The following is an 18,678-nucleotide window of genomic DNA, read 5'->3' as shown; positions in this document are numbered from 1 at the left end:
ATCATTTTGGGTTACGCCGACTTCGTCGGACAGCGACCCTGAGATTAGCAGCCTTAGGTTCACCAAGCCTGAAACTGAGGATGAAAGCACAGGTGAGGACGAAGCTCCCGGTCGCCCTCTCCAAAGAAGCACCCGAAGAAAAAGGTCACTGCATCCCTACCCTCTCTGTGATGATGATATCAGAGAGGAATGTGGCAAAAATTGTGGGAACGCAGGCTTACCTCTTAAACGGCCTCGGTGTGCACTTTGCCGACGCAACATCATCATGCTGAAAAGTATCCAAGATGGTGCCTGCGGTGTTATATAACAATGCAGTCTTGCTGAATCTCGTGTGCTCTTGCGCACATATACAAATATGCAAATTTGGAAAACTCTGTCTTTTATAAAAACAGGCCACTGGAGCAGATGGGACAGACGTGAAAACGAGTCTACAGAAAGTACTGACAGATGACGCTGCTGCAGTGCACTGCTGCAGTGAGCTGAAGTTTTAGGTGCTCTTTTTTTTCTTTGCAACGACATTTATTTTATTTTTTTACAGAGGAAAATCAAATTTTAATGATTCGATCATATCCCGCCCTCTTGTTTATTTCGCGCCCGAGGAGAGGAGTGCCTTTAAACAAAAAAGTGATTAACAAATGACAAAATGAAAAAGGTATTTAAAAAGACAGAGAAACTCTGTAAAATATGTGAAAAAAAAAACAACAAAAAAAAAACTATGTAAGTATTTTCTGCCCAGGTTTCAAAATAATCTCATCAAATTTTGCCAAACTTGAAGTACTGATGGAATTATCTCTTTAAATTAATAAGATCGATTGGATCCGGCTATCTTGTTTATTTCGCGCACGAGAGGGTGGGGGGCGAAATAAACAAGATAGCGGGATCCAATCGATCTTATTAATTTCCTCTGTAAAAAAAGAAAAAAAAAAGAAAAAAAAACTACTTGATCAAATTAAGTGAAATTTTTTTCGGAGAACTTTATTCCATAACAGGTGTGTAAATAAACTGTTTTTTTTTTTTTGCTTTTTTTTTTTTTCAATATTTTCATTTGTATTGTCTTGATTAAACTGTAAGTATCTAAAATATTTTGACTGACGGACCAAATATGCTACAGACGCATTTAGGTTAAACACCGGTTTCTTCATTGACCGGTGTCAGACGAATAAAACATGGCATCTACACTCGCTTTAATCAATTCAATTCTTACCAATGAAAAATATAAACCAATTCTCGCCCTAATTAAGGGTTTCAGAAATGGTGTGGTGTAAGTTGTTTTATGACTATTTTTTTTATTGGATAAACTTTAAGTTGCTAATGCACTTACTGATCCACGCTATTTTTTTAATCGTATTTCCAAGTTTAATTAAAGTTTTATATGTTTTTTTTTTAAATTAAAAAATTGTGTGATTGCTATAATGCGTACAATTTTAACTGGAGTTGTTTACCTTATTTGTCAGCTTTCGTTCTGCTTTTCGATAAATGCCGCGGAAAATTCTTTTCTTGTTCGTGTTTACCAGATTAAAATTATACTGTTATTCTGACCCCCCCCAAAAAAAACAGCAAAGTTCATTTGCTTACTTTAAAATTGGTAAACATTAATCAGAATGGACTTTACTAGGACATCCACATTCATCGGGTAGCAGAACGAACAGCTGACAAAGAAAGTAAACAAAGATAATCGGAACTTGATTTTCAGTGGTTTAATTGGTGCTTTTTAAATGAGCCCTCAATGACTGCCAAGATTGACTCGACAAAATTCGGTAACTAGTTAGGACAACTCTAAGGTAACCATCCAAAATTAAACTCGAGTTCCTGAAAAAATATTACCGAGATTATTATATATATTGTTGCATTATTTGATAAATTTTTAGTTCAACAATCATCTTTAAAATTACGACTTTTCTAGGTTTTCGGGGTACCTAAAACCGAATATGGCATTTAAGTTTGCCGTAAACAAGTAGTTTCCCGGATATTAAGCAATGCAATTCCTTATGTTATCACTGGTGGCCATTTTTGCGCGCGCATATTTTGGAAATATATGCACTTGTGTGTATAAAAATAGCCCCAGTGATAAAAAAGAATTACATTGCTTAATATCCGGGAAACTTCTTGTTTGCAGCAAATTTAAATGCCATATTCGTTTTCAGCATACCTGAAAACCGTTAAATGTCGTAATTTCAAAGGTGATTGTTAAGATGGAATGTAAGTAAAAAATTTATCAAATAATCTGTAATTGGTTACTTTTTGGTTTGTTTCAGGAACCAGAGTTTAATTTTGTGTAGTTAGTTATCTTTTGGCTGTTGTCGTAACCTAATTTAAACGAATATTTAAATCATCTATTTCTCGTGTTTAGATGCTTAAAATAAATAGTAACTAGAAATGACCCTCATGTAATAATATTTAACAACAAAAAAATGAACCCAAAAACATTTTTAATACCTACACAGATTTTTTTTTCTCGCAATCAATTGATAGATTTAGTGACATTACCAAATAATATTAATACGATCCTCGTCTTTCTAGCAAAAGAAGCGACTGGGGGGGGGGATTATTCTGAGGGTAAAGGAGATTACCAAGTGATTGTGTAAGTTCCGAAGGGTTGCAAAAGATGCCCTCCTACTGGGATCGAGTAACAAAGTAAGGTCACAAAGAGCAACGAGTAACAAAGATTGTGCCAACCGTCTGCCAGTACTTCATGAACACAACTGGCCACTAGTCAGAGATACGTTCCTTTTTTATAACAAAAGATTCGTGCCTTCCACTACTCCTCCAAGTCTATATAAGACTCTTTCTCTTAAACACTCAGATTGGAATTCAGCCCTTGAGGCCAGCGCCACCACATATGCAATCCTATTTATTTTCTCACACACTCTCAACAAAAACGAAAAAAAAAAAAAGAAGAAAGTAGAAGAAAGAGTCCCCCCCCCCCAAAAAAAAACCATACTATTTGATAAAAAAAAAAACTGTTAGTACAATATCATGTTAGTTGTAGTCCACCAGTCCAGATATCAATTAAGCAGGCAGCGGACTGAGTCTACCCTGCCATTTTTTTCCAGGGCGCGCATTCTGAACAATACCACTTTTGTTTGCTGGGAGTTCTGAGTCGATACAGACACATCAGAAATGGTACCAATCATTGCATGAGTCACAGCCGATCATATTCTGATTTTGCTGTGGAGAGTTGCACAGGGGACACAGCAGACCTGCTACTCAACAATATGGGGTGAACCCAATGTCTCCCCTCCCTCCGCAACAGGAGGTCCATCAGGAAGTCCTAGAAAGCTCCAAGGGGTACAGATGTTTCAGGGAATGTACTTCCTCCACGCCTTCCCCTTTTTGAACACGTGCTGACTGCTGCTCTAACAACACCATGGCCTGGAATCAGTTCAGTAATGGTTCCTAAGACCCCAAACGGTCTGGGTTTCAAGGGACTCTTAATCAGAACTACATCATCTTGCTGGAGGCAGTTTCTTGTACAGAGTCGGGATCATCCAGGAATTTTCCTTCTCAGCTCTAGCAGGTATTTCTCATACGATAGTCTGTGGAACTCTGTCAAACATTGGTCCCTAAGTTCCAAGGTTTGAATTAGCCTCTCTCTGCTGGGTGGCACCAAGGTAGTCCTATCTTCTCTATCCAGTTGTATCAATAGCCCGGGGTTCTAATTGGGCTAAAGGAACATATTGGGTGTAATTGGAGTAGCATTTTTGTCAGCTGACACCTGTAAGATATGTGGTACGGTTATTAACAGACCTCTGAATATCAGATAACACTGTCAGAATGGTAAAGCTAATTTACCCTTGCCAAGAATCTTAAACAGACAGTTCTTCATGGTCTTATGTTCCTCCAATGAAAGAACAGGGGGAATGGTTTTGAGTCTTAGCTTACAAGGACCGTATTTCCTTTGATAGTCCTTAAAAAGAGAGAGACGGTCGAAAATCTTTCCACTTCCTATAAACGTTTTCGTGTTGTCATTATAAAGGGTTTCGAGAACGCCATATCGGTTAGTAAATTGAACCAGGTCGGGAACTACTTCAATGTGTATTGCTCTGATATTCATGCAGGTGAATAGGAGCAAGTACATTTTTGTATCTCGTTTCCCATCGCTCACCCAAAGATGGCCAGTAAAATCAATCCCAGTGTGTTAAGGGACTCTGAAATCAGTACAGTGCAACAGCAGGGCAGCAACAGCATTCGGCGTCACTGGTGTTGAATTGTAACGTTCACATCTGGCACAAACAGCCAGTACCTTATTCATAGCTTGTCTACCTTGCGGAACCCAATAACCGCTTCGCCTCAATTCCGCTAGGGTTGACCCAGTTCCAAGGTGGCAACACCTTTCATGACAATCCAAAATGATGAGTCTGGTAACAGGATGATACAAATCACGGGGCCTATATTTAGCGGACAGGGAATGGAGTTCGACCGCATGAGTTTCATAAACTTTTTAACTAGGTTTGAGAATTGCGTGATCAGCATGACCAATGATGCAGAAAGGTTGAACTTCTTGAAGTGTTCCCTCTCAGACAGAGCCTTGAGGCTGATAAATCACCTGAGTTGCACCGACACCAATTACCAGCGTGCCATGGCTATATTGAAGAGGGAGTATTTGGACTTGGATGAAATCTTTTACCAAATATTCCAAGATATTCTTGACTGTGCTCCGAAGAAGGGTGTATCCCTTTTCGAGTTGGGGAACTTCATTTCCAGGATGGCATCGCTGTTGAAGGAGCTGGGGAACTTCTTCTCCTGTGACTTTTCTGCAGACGATTCTGGCAGAGTCAGACTGATGGCTAAGATTCTCTTTAGGAAATTTCCTCTCGAGTTGAAAGGGGAGATAATAGCGCTAACGAGTAGACGGGTGCTACCGTTGTCCTCCATACTGAGACTAACTGGAGAAGCAATAAAGAGGTTGCAGATTAAGGGCAGTGCCTCTACCGCATTTATGTCAACAGTAAGACAGAATACGCCTGAAAAGTTTGTTAGGGGGAACGCTGTTACTCCGTCTTTTCATGTGGATGTGAACAATACAACTTCAACCGGGTATTCCTGCACATTGCCTCCCATTCTATCAGTTACCTTCTCTTGTGGAACAAGGACATTGTCAGTGAATTGCCTACTCGACACGGGTAGCGATATTTGGTGGCAGATGTACTGAGAAGTTTGTGTCCGATCGAGACCCTTGGTGTCAATTGTCAGCTGAGGTTGAGGTTTATATTTGTCCATCAGTTCTAGGAAGTTCATGCTTCTGAGGTTTTACCTTCTCTCTTTTAGAAGAGGTCTTATTATTACTAGAAGTGCATTACTAATCGTCCAAGCTGTTCAAGTATATTCTGTAAGCCAGTGTACACTATTCGAAACCTCACCTAGCTTTTTTATCTAACCTCCCCGTCAGAAGGTAAATAAAAAAATGGATTTGGGAAGTAGGATGGCTCCTGGAATGAATGTGATATTATGGTGGTTGAAGATTGTAGTTAGGAAAATGATTAACAAATATTAGATACAGTGATAAGGATGACGATAGCCCCCCCCCTACACTTTTGAATGGCCCTGTGCCTAATTTGATTTTAGATTTATTTATATTATAAATCTTTTTGGATAAAATTAAATTTTGCAAAGTGTAGTATCTGTTCTGATACTACATTTCGTATCTTCTGTCCTCAGTCAGTCAGTGAAGCCAAAAACGATATGCCAGCCAAGGTTTTTGCTTAACTAACAAATTAAGTGTTTTTACAAATTTTTTTCTGGTGAGGCAGGAGGTGGGGGAGGGTAATAGTGAGAGATTGCTACTAGGACTTAGGGTTAGTAGTAGGGTAAGTATTTTTTGTTTGTTTTTTACTGTCTTTTTCAGCATGAACCAAACTTAAGCCATAATTTTGACATCCATTTTTGGTTTACATGTGTCGTAATACTCACGAATCTCGAAATAAAATTTTAAAATAAAATATCTAAGTTTCCATACATTAAAGGTATACAGGCTAGTAGAGAATTTAATATTAAACTAGACTACCCGTGACCCGTTGGGTCAGTATGTTATATTAGCTATGGAATTAATGTATGAGCGTGACACTTGTGACGTAAAGAAAATAGTTTTTGTGACATAACAGAAACATTTCTATGAAATTATATTAAAAATGAAAAAAGAATATAAATAGATTTCTATGAGTCGTTCTGTTTATAATTTTTTATTTTTGAAAAAAAAACAAACTTACAACCATTGAATTATAAGTGGTTTGCCATATTCCCCAGAACTGCGGGTCTTTGGAACTCCCTTCCGGGATTCTGCTTTCCCAACTGCAATGATATGCAGAAGTTCAAGTGTAATGTTAACAAACATTTTTCTACTCATCGCCCTTCATAATACCCCGCTAATTAAGTCCCTAATAGTAGCCCCCTGCTTAAAAGTGGCACTGTGCCTTGTTTGGGGTGAAAATTGAATAATAAAAAAAAAAAAAAAAAAAATCTGCATTATTCAAATTTAGATATATCGTTTGATTTAAACGCGAAAAAAAAACACTTGGGACGCTGAAAATGTACACAGTAAAACAATACATTGTAAAATGCTCTTATGGTTGTCAAAGGTTAAAGTAGATTTATTTGTAAGAAAATTGCGTTAAAATAACTTAAAAATAATACAGAAATGAACGATGTTAAAAAATGCAGAAAGTATTAACAATTATTTAGATAATTTAAACGTGAAAAAAAACAAAACAATTGGGATGCTGAAAACGTACACAATAAAACAATACGTTGTCAATGGGTCAAAGTTGATTTATTTGTAAGAAAATTGTGACAGTATACTTGTAATACAGAATAGTTGCAAAACATCCTCACCCTACTCGTGTTAAATAATAATTTTGAAATAATAACGTTAATATTTCAGTGCGAAGGTCAAAATCTGCAAAAGAAGCAATTTGTGTTTATTTGTTTACGTTGTTATGGGTTAATGTTTATGCGCGCATGCACAACCGGATGTCAGAAACCAGAAAGTGGAATTACAAATGAAACTCTTTATTTACTTCACACGGTAGCATGCTGTAGTTCTATCAGCCATGACGGGATAGAGATCCTATGTAATTCACAATTATATTTTTCGGTCACCAACACTGAGGATTGAACCTTCATCTTGGATCACGGTGGTTAGAGTACTTGGAAAAATTTAATTGCGAAAGTGATATTTTCCTGAAGATTCAAGTGAAAAGTAATTTAAATTATTTAATTAAAAAAGAATGAATTTTGATGGGTATATTGTCAGCATAAGAGTTTATAATTCTAATTTGCATAACTATTTTTTAAACGGTCTATGATAAATTATTGCTTGATGTTATTCATTTGTAATTTTGTTGTTTTATTCCTCTCATATATATATATATATATATATGTAGAGGCTCAGGATGATTGGCATTAATGCTGAGATAAGCGAAGAGCACATACAGTGCCTAGAATTCCTAAATGGTCACCAATCTGGTACTAGCCAGACTCAATGTTGCTTAACTTTGGTGATCTGATGAGGATTGATGTGTCAACGTGATTATGCTGTATAATGTATACACACATATGTATATTTAGGCAGCAAGTCGTTATCCAAGCATGTTTGATTAAATACGAAAGAGTTTTCTTTTTCTTTTTTTTTTTTTTAAAAATCTTTTCTGGTTATTTTCTCAACTTAACAAACAATTCTTTTGATGTCTGTGAATAAATTATGTATTGTAGAACCACAGGATCTTGTCTCGGACATTTCTTTTCAAGCACTTTTGATCGTGATCGAGTCTATTATTTATTGTAATTATATATTGGTTTTATTTAATTAATTATTTGTTGCCTTAAGGAGAATTGCCTCCCAACACCCTGGAAAACCTCATCAGTATGCCCTGTATTTAAGAATTAAAGTGATCGGTCATCTCCCTCTCAGTACAGGCCCATAAGTCTCCTGTGCGTCATGAGTAAGTTGCTGGAATCTGAGTTAAATAGAGAAGTAATCAACCATCTCAGCAAAAATAACCTTCTTAGTAACATGCAATATGGTTTCCATTCTGCTATATCTACAGCAGATGTGATTACAGTTATATTTCATAGGATTAGCGAATCTCTTAATGGAGGCTACCTTTCTAGGGCAATTGCTCTTGACATATTAAAGGTCTTTGATAGGGTATGGCATAAAGGTTTACGTCACAAGATCTCCAGCTACGATATAGCTGGAAATGTCTTCTAAATTATTAAATCATTTTTCTCTGATAGGTTCATAAGAGTAGTGGTTGATGGGCAGAAATCAGAAGCTCACAGTATTAATGCTGGAGTCTCTCAGGCGTCCATCCTGGGCCCAACTCTCTTCCTGATCTACATTAATGATCTTCCAAATCACATCCTTGCATCATTCGTAGACATTTATGCTGATGACACTACTATCTATGATAGCATATCTAAGACCGTAAACAACCAAGTTCTCTCTGATTCTCTCTTCTCTGATCTTGAACACGTGGTACAATGGGGAAAGAGGTGTCTGGTTACTTTTAATACATTTAAAACTAAGCTTTTATCTTTACATCATCAACGGTCTGATCTCCATCTGGCATCAATTGAAATAAATGACTCTCCTCTTGGGGAGGTCTCATGTTTTGACAAACTTCTGGGATTGACTTTTACTCCTGATCTGAAATGGAACACATACATCAAATCTGTTGCTAAGGCCGCTGGAAAAATGGTAGGATCCTTCTATTGATTCAGTAGATATCTCACTGCTGATCTATCTATATAAGAGCCAGGTACGTCCAAGGATGGAATACTGTTGCCACATCTGGGCAGGAGCTGCTAGAAAGGACTTATTCTGCCTTGATAGAGTTCAAAATAGACTTTGTAGCCTCGTAGGGGATGTTCTTTTCTGTTCCCTGCAACCTCTTTCTCACAAAAGAGATGTTGCGAGTTTGTCTCTGCTTTATTGTTATTTTCATGGCAAGTGCTCGACAGAGCTTTAATCTATGGCCCCCCCCTCGCCAAACTTTCACAAAAACACTCGTCTAGCTGAAAACACTATCAATAATCCCCCCCCCACTTTTCTTTGCCTAACCTAAACGTAGATTCCATGAGCAAAGCTTCTTTCTTAGAACTGCATTCCTGTAGAACTGTCTTCTGTTTTCCTGCTTTCCAGTTGACTACAATACGGTTGTCTTCAAGTCCAACGTAAACAAGTTCCTGATGAGCCATTCCATGTAAGTTAACAAATTTACCAAATTTCCATTACTAGCGATTACAATATTGTCCAATTGACTACTGTACACTCTTATTGTTGCTCGTCACCTTGTTGGTTTGCGTTGGATTTCGACAAACGTGTTTGCTGAACTGTGTCTAGATATTTTATATATCTAAACTTTTTTTTAATGATTTTACTGACTGTTTCCAAATATTTTTTTTCCAGATATGGCTGTAAAGTTCGATTTCCACATAGTTTAGTCATGACTTTTCTCTTCAAAAGTGGAACGTAAGTCTTGAAATGTCTTACATTTTCAATTTGTTTTTTTAGCTTATTTTTAAGCTTATTTTTTCTGTTTTTAAATCTGTGTTAAAAATTTATCAAACACTTTTTGAACCTTGTTTTTGCTATTCAGAACATGTCGCCTTAGATACCATTTTCCTGTGGCGCCCTATGAACGAATTTGATGCAAGTTTTTCCATTTCATCTCTGGAGTGAAGGTGCTGCTCCAAATACCTAATGTTTACAAGTACCAAAAAAATTTGAGTTGCTCCTAATTCCTCTCAGTACATGATTACAATGAAGAGTGAATTTGTTCATGAAACCATTATTATTATTATTATAAATGTTTGTGCTTCATAGTTCCATCTAAATCAAATTAATATGGCTGTAAACAAAAAATAGCAACAAACCTGTATTATGTACTTACTTTTGATTTGATGGAAAATAAATGCCAGTCACCAAAAAAAAAACCAAAAAAAAAACCCCAGAAATTTATCCAGTAGTTACTTATTTTAGAAAATAAATTCAACTTTTAGCCATATGCTGAATATCACAGTGTAATTTTAATATTCAAGGAAGATAATTCCTTTCTCTTACATTTGACTTCCATATCTCTTGACTCTCATAATAATGTTGATTTTAGAAGCAATATTTATTTTCTAAAAACAAAACTACTACATGAATTTCCATAAATTTTTTGTGACTTGTATTTATTTTCCCTCAAAAGTAAGTACATCATATAAGTTAATTTTTTTCTTAGCATCCATATTCTATCTAGGTGAAATCACAGAGAAGCAGTTCACGTAGAAAAGAGGGAATGTAGAATACTGCAGTAGTATATTAGAACTGTATCAACATCTAAGAAAACAATTCACACTTTTATTTATTTACTTTTTTGACTACTACTTGTGTATCCATGTGTTTCTTGCTTTTCTATATGACTTGCACCTTGTTTTTATTTACTATTGTGTATCTACCTAGCATTGCCTGGTGCTTTCTTTAACTTATACGTTTATTATAATGTTTATCATATATGTTTATTGTACTTTTATATTACTCTGCCTGTCTCTGAGAAACATCAAAGTAAATCTGAAATTTTGAGCTTGTTTTAAAAACGCATCAGTTTTTAAACTTATGCAGAAAAAGAAATAAAGGTTTTTATTTTTAAAGAGACAACTCTTTGTACATCCTTCAATTAAAACATGATTTTGCTGATTTTAATTATTAAGTCATAATTGAAAAATATTTCCAAATTATCAATTGTCTAGGCAGGACAATATAATTAAAAAAAAAATAAGCGAATGAAATTCATTACTACAGCGACAATAACAGAATTCATTAGGCTAGTCTGAATCAAAGTTTGATATGCCAGCTTAAATGCTCTTTAGGTCCAACTTTTAGAAACTGGGTGACTTTTTTATATATTAGACTAGCGGGGTGCCCGGCATTGCCCAGGTGTTTGGAGGTGTAAAAAAAAAAAGTAGTAGTAGGCAAGCAGGCTCGAACCTGTACTGGAGGAAAAGAAAGTGAAAGAAAACCTGACATCTTATTGCTATGCCATGACACGAGCGAAAGTGTAAAGGATTCAAATTTAGCAATGTCAACCATTACACCATAGCAGATAGTAAAATGAAATCATGCGCTTAAGTCTGGCTCTAGGCCAGTTAAGCTTTCAGCTTTCTGCCGTTTTGTTTCTCCATGATGTTGGGGAAAACCAGCCCCCCCCCCTCCCTCTAAAAAAAAGGGGAACTCTGGCAGTGTCCAAATGAATAATAATTGTCTGATACGAAGGGTTTACCCCACATTGATCAAAGCTGATTTCCTTCAAGACATCCCGGCCTGGAAGGCCAGGCATTTGCGTTTTTGCATTTTTTTTTTTTTTACACAGTGATCACCACTTATCAAGGCCTGGAAGCCACTCAGGGATAATGGTTATTGCAAGTACATTACGTTAGTGAGGAGATTTGCTGAAGTGTTTACTTAAGGGGGCGGTTCATTAGGAATTTGTTAACATTGGACTTGAAGACATCCAAGTTGTAGTCCGGAGGGAAGCAGGCAGACGGAACAGAGTTCCACAGGCGTGCAGTTCTAAGAAAGAAGCTTTGTTCATGGAATCCGCGTTTTGATTTAGGTACAGATATAGAGTGGGGGAAATTTTTCACAGTGGATTCAGCTAGACTAGTGTTTTTCGTGAAAGATTGGCGAGGGGGGACCAGAGATTGGAGTTCAGACGAGCATCTGCCATTGAAATAACGATAAAACAAGGACAGGCTCGCAACGTCTCTTCTGTGGGAGAGAGGTTGCAGGGTAGAGAAAAGGGCATCCCCCACTAAGCCACGAAATCTATTTTGTACTCTGTCAAGACAGGATAGGCTGTTTTTAGCAGCTCCTGCCCAGATATGGCAACAGTATTCCATCCTTGGACGTACTTGGCTTTTATATAGATAGAGAATTGCATCAGTAGTGAGATATCTTCTGGAGCGGTAGAAGGATCCCACCATCTTTCCAGCAACCTTGGCAACAGACTTGATGTACGTGTTCCATTTCAGATCAGGAGTAAAGGTCAAACCCAGAAGCTTGTCAAAACACGGCGCCTCACCCAGACGAGAGCCATCCATCACAATTGATGCCAGCTGGGGATCAGAGCGTTGATGATGTAAGGATAAGAGTTTGGTTTTGGATGCATTAAAGATAACCAGCCACATCTTCCCCCACTGAACCACGCGCTCGAGGTCAGAGGAGAGAGAATCAGAGAGAACTTTGTCATTTACAGCCTTTGATGTGTTGCCGTAGATGGTCGTGTCATCAGCATAGATGTCAACGAATGATTTAAGTATGTGTTTAGGGAGGTCATTGATGTAAATCAGGAAGAGAGTTGGGCCCAGGATTGACCCGTGAGGGACTCCAGCATTTATATTGCAGGCCTCCGATTTTTGTCCATCTACCACTACTCTTATGAGCCTATCGGAGAGAAATGATTTAATGATTGAGAAAACATTTCCAGTTATACCGTAGCTGGAAATCTTGTGAAGTAGACCCTTATGCCATACCTTGTCGAAGGCCTTTGATATGTCAAGAGCAATTGCCCTAGAAAGGAAGCCTTTGTCAAGAGATTCACTAATCCTGTGGGATATAATTGTCAGCACATCTGCAGTAGATCTTGCAGAGCGGAAACCATATTGTTTGCCACTAAGAAGGTTATTCCTGCTGAGGTGGTTGACTAGTTTCGCTTTTTATACGAAAAAGATAAACAAACACTTGAAATGAGGGAATTTTTTAGAAGTTGATCAAAATAAAGATAGACGATGTCTTTCTACAAATCAGAGATATTACGATCTAAGAGGTATAAGGAAAGTTCTCCATAAATGTAATCTTATCAAGAAGCCTGACGAAAAAGCCTTCCGCAGACATACACAAACGCGCATGCCCAGCGTTCCCTGGGTGTTTGAAATAAAAAAAGTGTTAGTAGGCAGGCAGGCTCGAACCCATGATGTGAAGGGGGAAAAGAAAGTGAAAGAAGACGTGACATCTTACTGCTACACTACGAGGCCATAGGAAGTGAAAAGCGTTTAAATTTAGTGATGTCAATCAAAAAGTTGACTTGCTAAGTGAATGTGAATATGCAGGTGCTGAAATGAACGTTGGCTGAAGGCCAGTTCAGCTTTCCACTGTTTCCAGTGCTGGGGAAACTAAGCTCCCCTGAAAAAGGGGGAACTCTCAAATGAATAGCAATTGTCTGATATGAAGGGTTTTCCCCACATGGATCAAAACTAATTGCTTTCAAGATGTCCCGGCATGAAAGGCCACTGACGGCTTTGCTTAGGACGGAATAGTATGAATTTTTTAAGTCAATAAAAATAAATGTAGTACGACATCCATTCGCAAATCATAGATATTATGATCTAGGGAGTACATAAGTTGTAAAAAATAGTAACCCTCTCGACCCCCCCCCCCCACCGAAAGAAAAGCCTTTCTTGGACATACAAAAACGCACGCGCTCGTTTGCCTTTTATACAGGGTGGGCCATAAGTCGCGCACAAAAGGATTTGAAATAATTCTGACAGTAATAAACGTTATTTATTAAAACCAGACTTAACCAATAAACTGAAAAACACGTTATACACGCTGATACAATCATAAAAGAAGATGTTGTTATACCCAAAGAAAAGAAAATATATTTTGCCCCGCAGATTTTATAGTTTCATATCACTTAATTCTTTGGTGCGTGACTTATGGCCCACCCTGTATATGTAGATTAAATAAATTGATACAACAGTAACAAATGGAAATTGGCTGATCAGAATCAAAGTTTGATATGTTAGCTTAAATGCTATTTAGGTCTAACTTTTAAAATCTGACCAGATAAATTTATATGTAGATTAATTGAATATTTATTGAAATCAGAAATGCAATGGCTTAAAATAAAATACGTAAAAAAAAATCATATTTAAAAAAATAATTTAATCTGTAAAATTTTTTGATATCACCAGACACAGTTAGCCCTCTGTACACGGCTAGACACAGCCCTCCATTCACAACCAGACACAGCTAGCCCTTTAGGGTTTCCGTTTTAGAGATTTTTTTTTAGGAATGAGCCGATTTTGGAGAAATATTTAAAAAAAAAAAAGTTTTTTTTGTATTTATGTGAGAAAAATGAGAAATATGTTATATGATAAACAAAAACAAAGTAATGAATTCAAAATGCATACATTCACAAAAGAAATATTTTTAAAATGGAAGTTTAGAGCAATGTAGAATGTTCTTGAATAATTTTAGAGTTCTTGTAAAAACAAGGTGGATTCATTAATTGATATATCGAAGAAGTCTGAATCAAAAATGATCTGCACACAAACGAGTTTAGTCATTTAATTTTGGATGCCAAGGTGTAAACATCTGCTACTTAACTCACTACTATCATTAAATGTTGTAAAGTCCCTGCCAATAATCAGCATCATAAAACTCATTGTCAATTTTAAAGTACCCACAAACCAAATCCAACTATATTTCTATCCATTGTTCTGTCCTTTTAGTTGCTGGCATTCATCACACTCTAATTTAAACACTACATTGGCTCTCTTTTATCTGCTTTGAGGAAGAAATTATCTATTATCTATTGATAAATACTTTTTTTATTTATTAAATTAACTGCCTTTTCTTTTGTTATATATCTTTTGTTTTTTTTTGTACTTCCTAGAAGTTAGTGGATCAACCATAGAATTGCATTTACACATGGCTAGATACAACTAGCCTTTTATGCTTGACCAGACACAGTTAGCCCTTTATTCATGGTCAGACACAGCTAGCCCTTTATACACGGTCAGAAACAGCTAGCCCATTATACACAGTTAGACGCAACTAGCCCATTACACATGGTCAGACTCAGCTAGTCCTTTATACACGGTCAGACGCAGTTAGCCCCTTGTACACGGTCAAACGCAGTTAGCCCCTTGTACACGGCCAGGCGCAGTTAGCCCAGTGGTACACGGCCAGACACAGTTAGCCCAGTGGTACACGACCAGACGCAGTTAGCCTAGTGGTACATGGCCAGACGCAGTTAGCCTAGTGGTACATGGCCAGACGTAGTTAGCCTAGTGGTACATGGCCAGACGTAGTTAGCCTAGTGGTACATGGCCAGACGTAGTTAGCCCTTGGTACATGGCCAGACACAGCTAGCCATCACTACACTGCCAGACCTTTTTAGCCCTCACTACACTGCCAAATTTAACTTGCCTTAATTACTACACTACCAAACTTTACTAGGCCTCACTGCATTGCCAGACTTTACCAAGCCTCACTACATAGCCAGATTTAAATAGGCCTCACTACACAACCAGACACATACTAACCTTGAAACATGGTCAGACACTGCTAGCCTTCAAAACATGACCAGACATAGCTAGCCCTCGAACCACGGCCAGACACCGCTAGCCCTCGAACCACGGCCAGTTACAGCTGGCCCTCGAACCACAGCCAGACACAGCTTACTCTTCATGGAATGAAGATGGCATATTCCAAAAATCACATAATTTGATAATACATTCTTTTATTTAAGAAAATTACATTTTATGACTTTCTCGATGCAAGAGAAACCAATCGCCATATTTGATTGAATTTTAAATTCATCTCTGGTTACCTCACCTTTAACAACCTCTCCAGTATCAAGGACTCAAAATGGCTGCTAAAAATACTTAATAGATAAAAATCGTAAAATTTGATTTTCTTAAATATAAAAAAACTACTTGATCAATATTTTGTGATTTTTGGAATATAACATCTTTATACTGTGACAAGTATGTACACCATAAAGATTTTTTCCTTATTTTTGTTTTCCTAAATAAGTGCAAGTCAAACAAAGCACTGATTTTTAAATTATGATGTTTTCAAATTTTTTTTTTTTCAATGTTTAAAGTTCATAATTCACTAATAACCAATTTTTAATTTTTTTTCCTGGAAACATTTTGGATTGCCTCATTTAATGAGTGATGACAATTCTTTCTTTTGTTATTTAAAATATTTGAATAAAAAAACCCCTAAAAATGGCATTAAAAATTTTTTGAACCAATGACTCAGCTTCAAAAGTGGATGGACAAAGGAGCAGAATGTTTCTGAATTTTTTAGATGAGGATTAATAACTTGGATTATTCTGACTACAATTCTCATCACGGTTGTTATTTTCACAATGTTTTAACCAATGTAAATTCCAACTCGTTTCAAATGCATCTTTTCAAACTTGGAAATCTATGCTGAATTCTTTATAACAGTAGATTATTCTCATCCTGTCAGCCATAACAAGGTAAAAGTATCAATTAATTTTTATTTTACTCTTAGTACCTCCCATAGTGGCTATAATTAATTCTAAGTGACAATTTCCTGTAGATGATGGTTCAATCCTCACTTCAGGTGATACAAAGAATAAAATAGACGTCTGTCTTTGTGATATTAAGTTTTTGTTCTTGTTAGCTTCTTACATCAAGTGGCATCATGTCTTGTCTCGAGCAATTTCCATTAAAAAGCAAAATCTATTTTGTGGTTGTCAGCTCACAATCCGCTTTAACAACATTAGTTTTTGCAAGGAGATATGTTATTTATCTTTCTCCCACAACAAGAATATATGAAACACTAGCGCCCTAGAGCAAGAGTGTTCTAGGCAACCCTGTTGATATTTCCCGTCAACATTCCCTGCTAGGCATGCCATCAACTACCTCTCTCCCCTTTCTTAAAGGGTAAGAAGGTAAATCCTGGGAGAATGTTCCTCCTAGAACTGCACAAGATCGATAGCGAACAAAACCATAACGAGTATGACCTAGACTCTGTCAATTTGATTTTGGTTATATATTTTGAGCATTCATTTTGCACGTATCTAATATTCAAATAATTATTCACAATGTTTGACTTGGTTGTTTTGTTTTATGACATATCATCCCTTTTTGGTTTATTTAATGCTGAATCCAATAATTTTGCAAAAGCACGGTACCTTTTCTGCTTTCTTATTTCTCTCCCATGGTAGGATACTGTGACACAAGAATTTGTAAATGGGATTTGGAAAGTCAGTACCCTAGAGGAAAAGCATTTTGGCTTGCAAAATATACATATGCAACCCAATTGGCATTTCCCAGTAGGAGCGCCTCCAGCAATGAGCAATAAAAGGAAGATGACAACGAACGACTGTGACGGTAAACCGCCTATATCTGCAGAGGATCAGAAATATATCTCAGTTATCTCACAATGGCTCTGTTGGCTTTGGTACCGAGAGAAGAAAAAGAAAAAGGCTACTGACTAGGTTGAAAATTGTTTAACTTCGGTAATCGTTGCGGAAACTGATGTGTCAACGTGATTATGTCGTATGATTTAATATAGGAAACCGATAAATATTTAATGTTTTGGTTAACACATTATTTAAAAATCATACAAGGGAAGTAATTATTTAGAAATCTGTTATACGTCTATTCGTCTAAGGGAAATAACTCTTTAAAAATTATTTTCTTTAGTCGTAACAGATTTCTCAATAATTACTCCCCTTGATTGAGATTGTCGGACTGACTTCCTCATCTTGGTTGTTATCGTCACAACGTTTCGGCCGTTTTGCCTTCCGGCTTTCATCAGGTGTTTTGTAACGAGCTGGGGAACCGTTTGTTAGGAGTCTCGAACCCAACCTTTTATTATTATTACGGAGGTACCGTGTTCGGACTCCAGCTAGGCTCTTGGACATAGTTGCTGATTCTCTGTTTTGAATGTTACTTTTTCACTGCCTTCGTTCAGGACCTTTGGGTAACTGTAAACTTTGATACAACGACTAGGACCACTCGGCCATATGTCCTAGTGGTCCTAAAAAAGAAAAAAAGAAAAAAAGTCCTTGTATTTTAATTTCCCATCCAGCACAATCTTTGTTTTCCAGATTATTTCTATGAATCAAAAATATTTCCAGTGTTTAGAAATCTTGTTACTTAAGCAGAGAAGGTACCGTGCTTTTGCAAAAGTATTGGATTCAGCATTAAATGACCCAAAAAGGGATGATATGTCGTAAAACAAAACAACCAAATCAAACATTGTGAACAATTATTTGAATATTAGGTACGTGCAAAATGAATGCCGATGCTCAAAATATATAAACATTTTGACCCCTCCTTTTAATTAAAAAATCCACCAAAAGTCAATTTTATTGAAATTTTCAGTATTTATCAAATAATGATCACAGAATATAATGAACCTATTATTTTTATGTAAATCCTAGTGGAAATGTATTATTTTTTTAAAACAAAAAATATCTTTACTAAACTTATGGTTTTCAGTAAAAAAAAAAAAAATGCTTGAATTTATTTTTGCTTTTTTTATAAAAATAAATCACCATAATTTATGGGGATTTATTTTTTATAGCAATTAAAAAAAAATTAAATTTTACAGGAACATTAATTTCTCAAACTACCGATATTATCATTGAATTAAGCATTGTTTATTCAATATTTTCACACACAAAAAGTTATAATTGTAAAAAGTATTTATTTTTTATGGTTACATTTTTAATATAATCTTTATATGTACGATTCTAATATTTTCATTGCATGTATGAATGTATAATCATCAATGTAAGATAATTTTCATATAATCTTGGAAAATAAAATAAAAAAATCAAATTGCAAAACAGGAACATACAAAAATAATTAAAATCAAAAAATGGCAAAAATTATACAAACGTTCCATGCTGGTAAGTACAAATA

The 18,678-nt window shown here is 36.3% G+C and overlaps 1 protein-coding gene across 1 annotated transcript in view; it reads left to right on the top strand.

Moving 5' to 3' along the window:
- Positions 1-1,108: 1,108 nt before the first annotated feature.
- The window catches only part of LOC145303443 (peroxisomal membrane protein 4-like), an 82,363-nt gene continuing 64,793 nt past the window's right edge, over positions 1,109-18,678 (top strand). The window contains exons 1-2 of the mRNA XM_080144773.1: positions 1,109-1,261; positions 9,407-9,469. Of these exons, the coding sequence (XP_080000899.1) occupies positions 1,167-1,261; positions 9,407-9,469 (158 nt within the window). The 5' untranslated portion in view covers positions 1,109-1,166. The remainder of the gene's footprint in view (positions 1,262-9,406; positions 9,470-18,678) is intronic.

The sequence above is a fragment of the Euprymna scolopes genome, chromosome 19 (assembly GCF_053919585.1).
Source record: "Euprymna scolopes isolate OS-2025 chromosome 19, ASM5391958v1, whole genome shotgun sequence".
NCBI classification, from domain to species: domain Eukaryota; kingdom Metazoa; phylum Mollusca; class Cephalopoda; order Sepiida; family Sepiolidae; genus Euprymna; species Euprymna scolopes.
The sequence above is the reverse complement of the archived record's forward strand: the minus strand, read 5'-3'. Positions and strand labels throughout refer to the sequence as shown.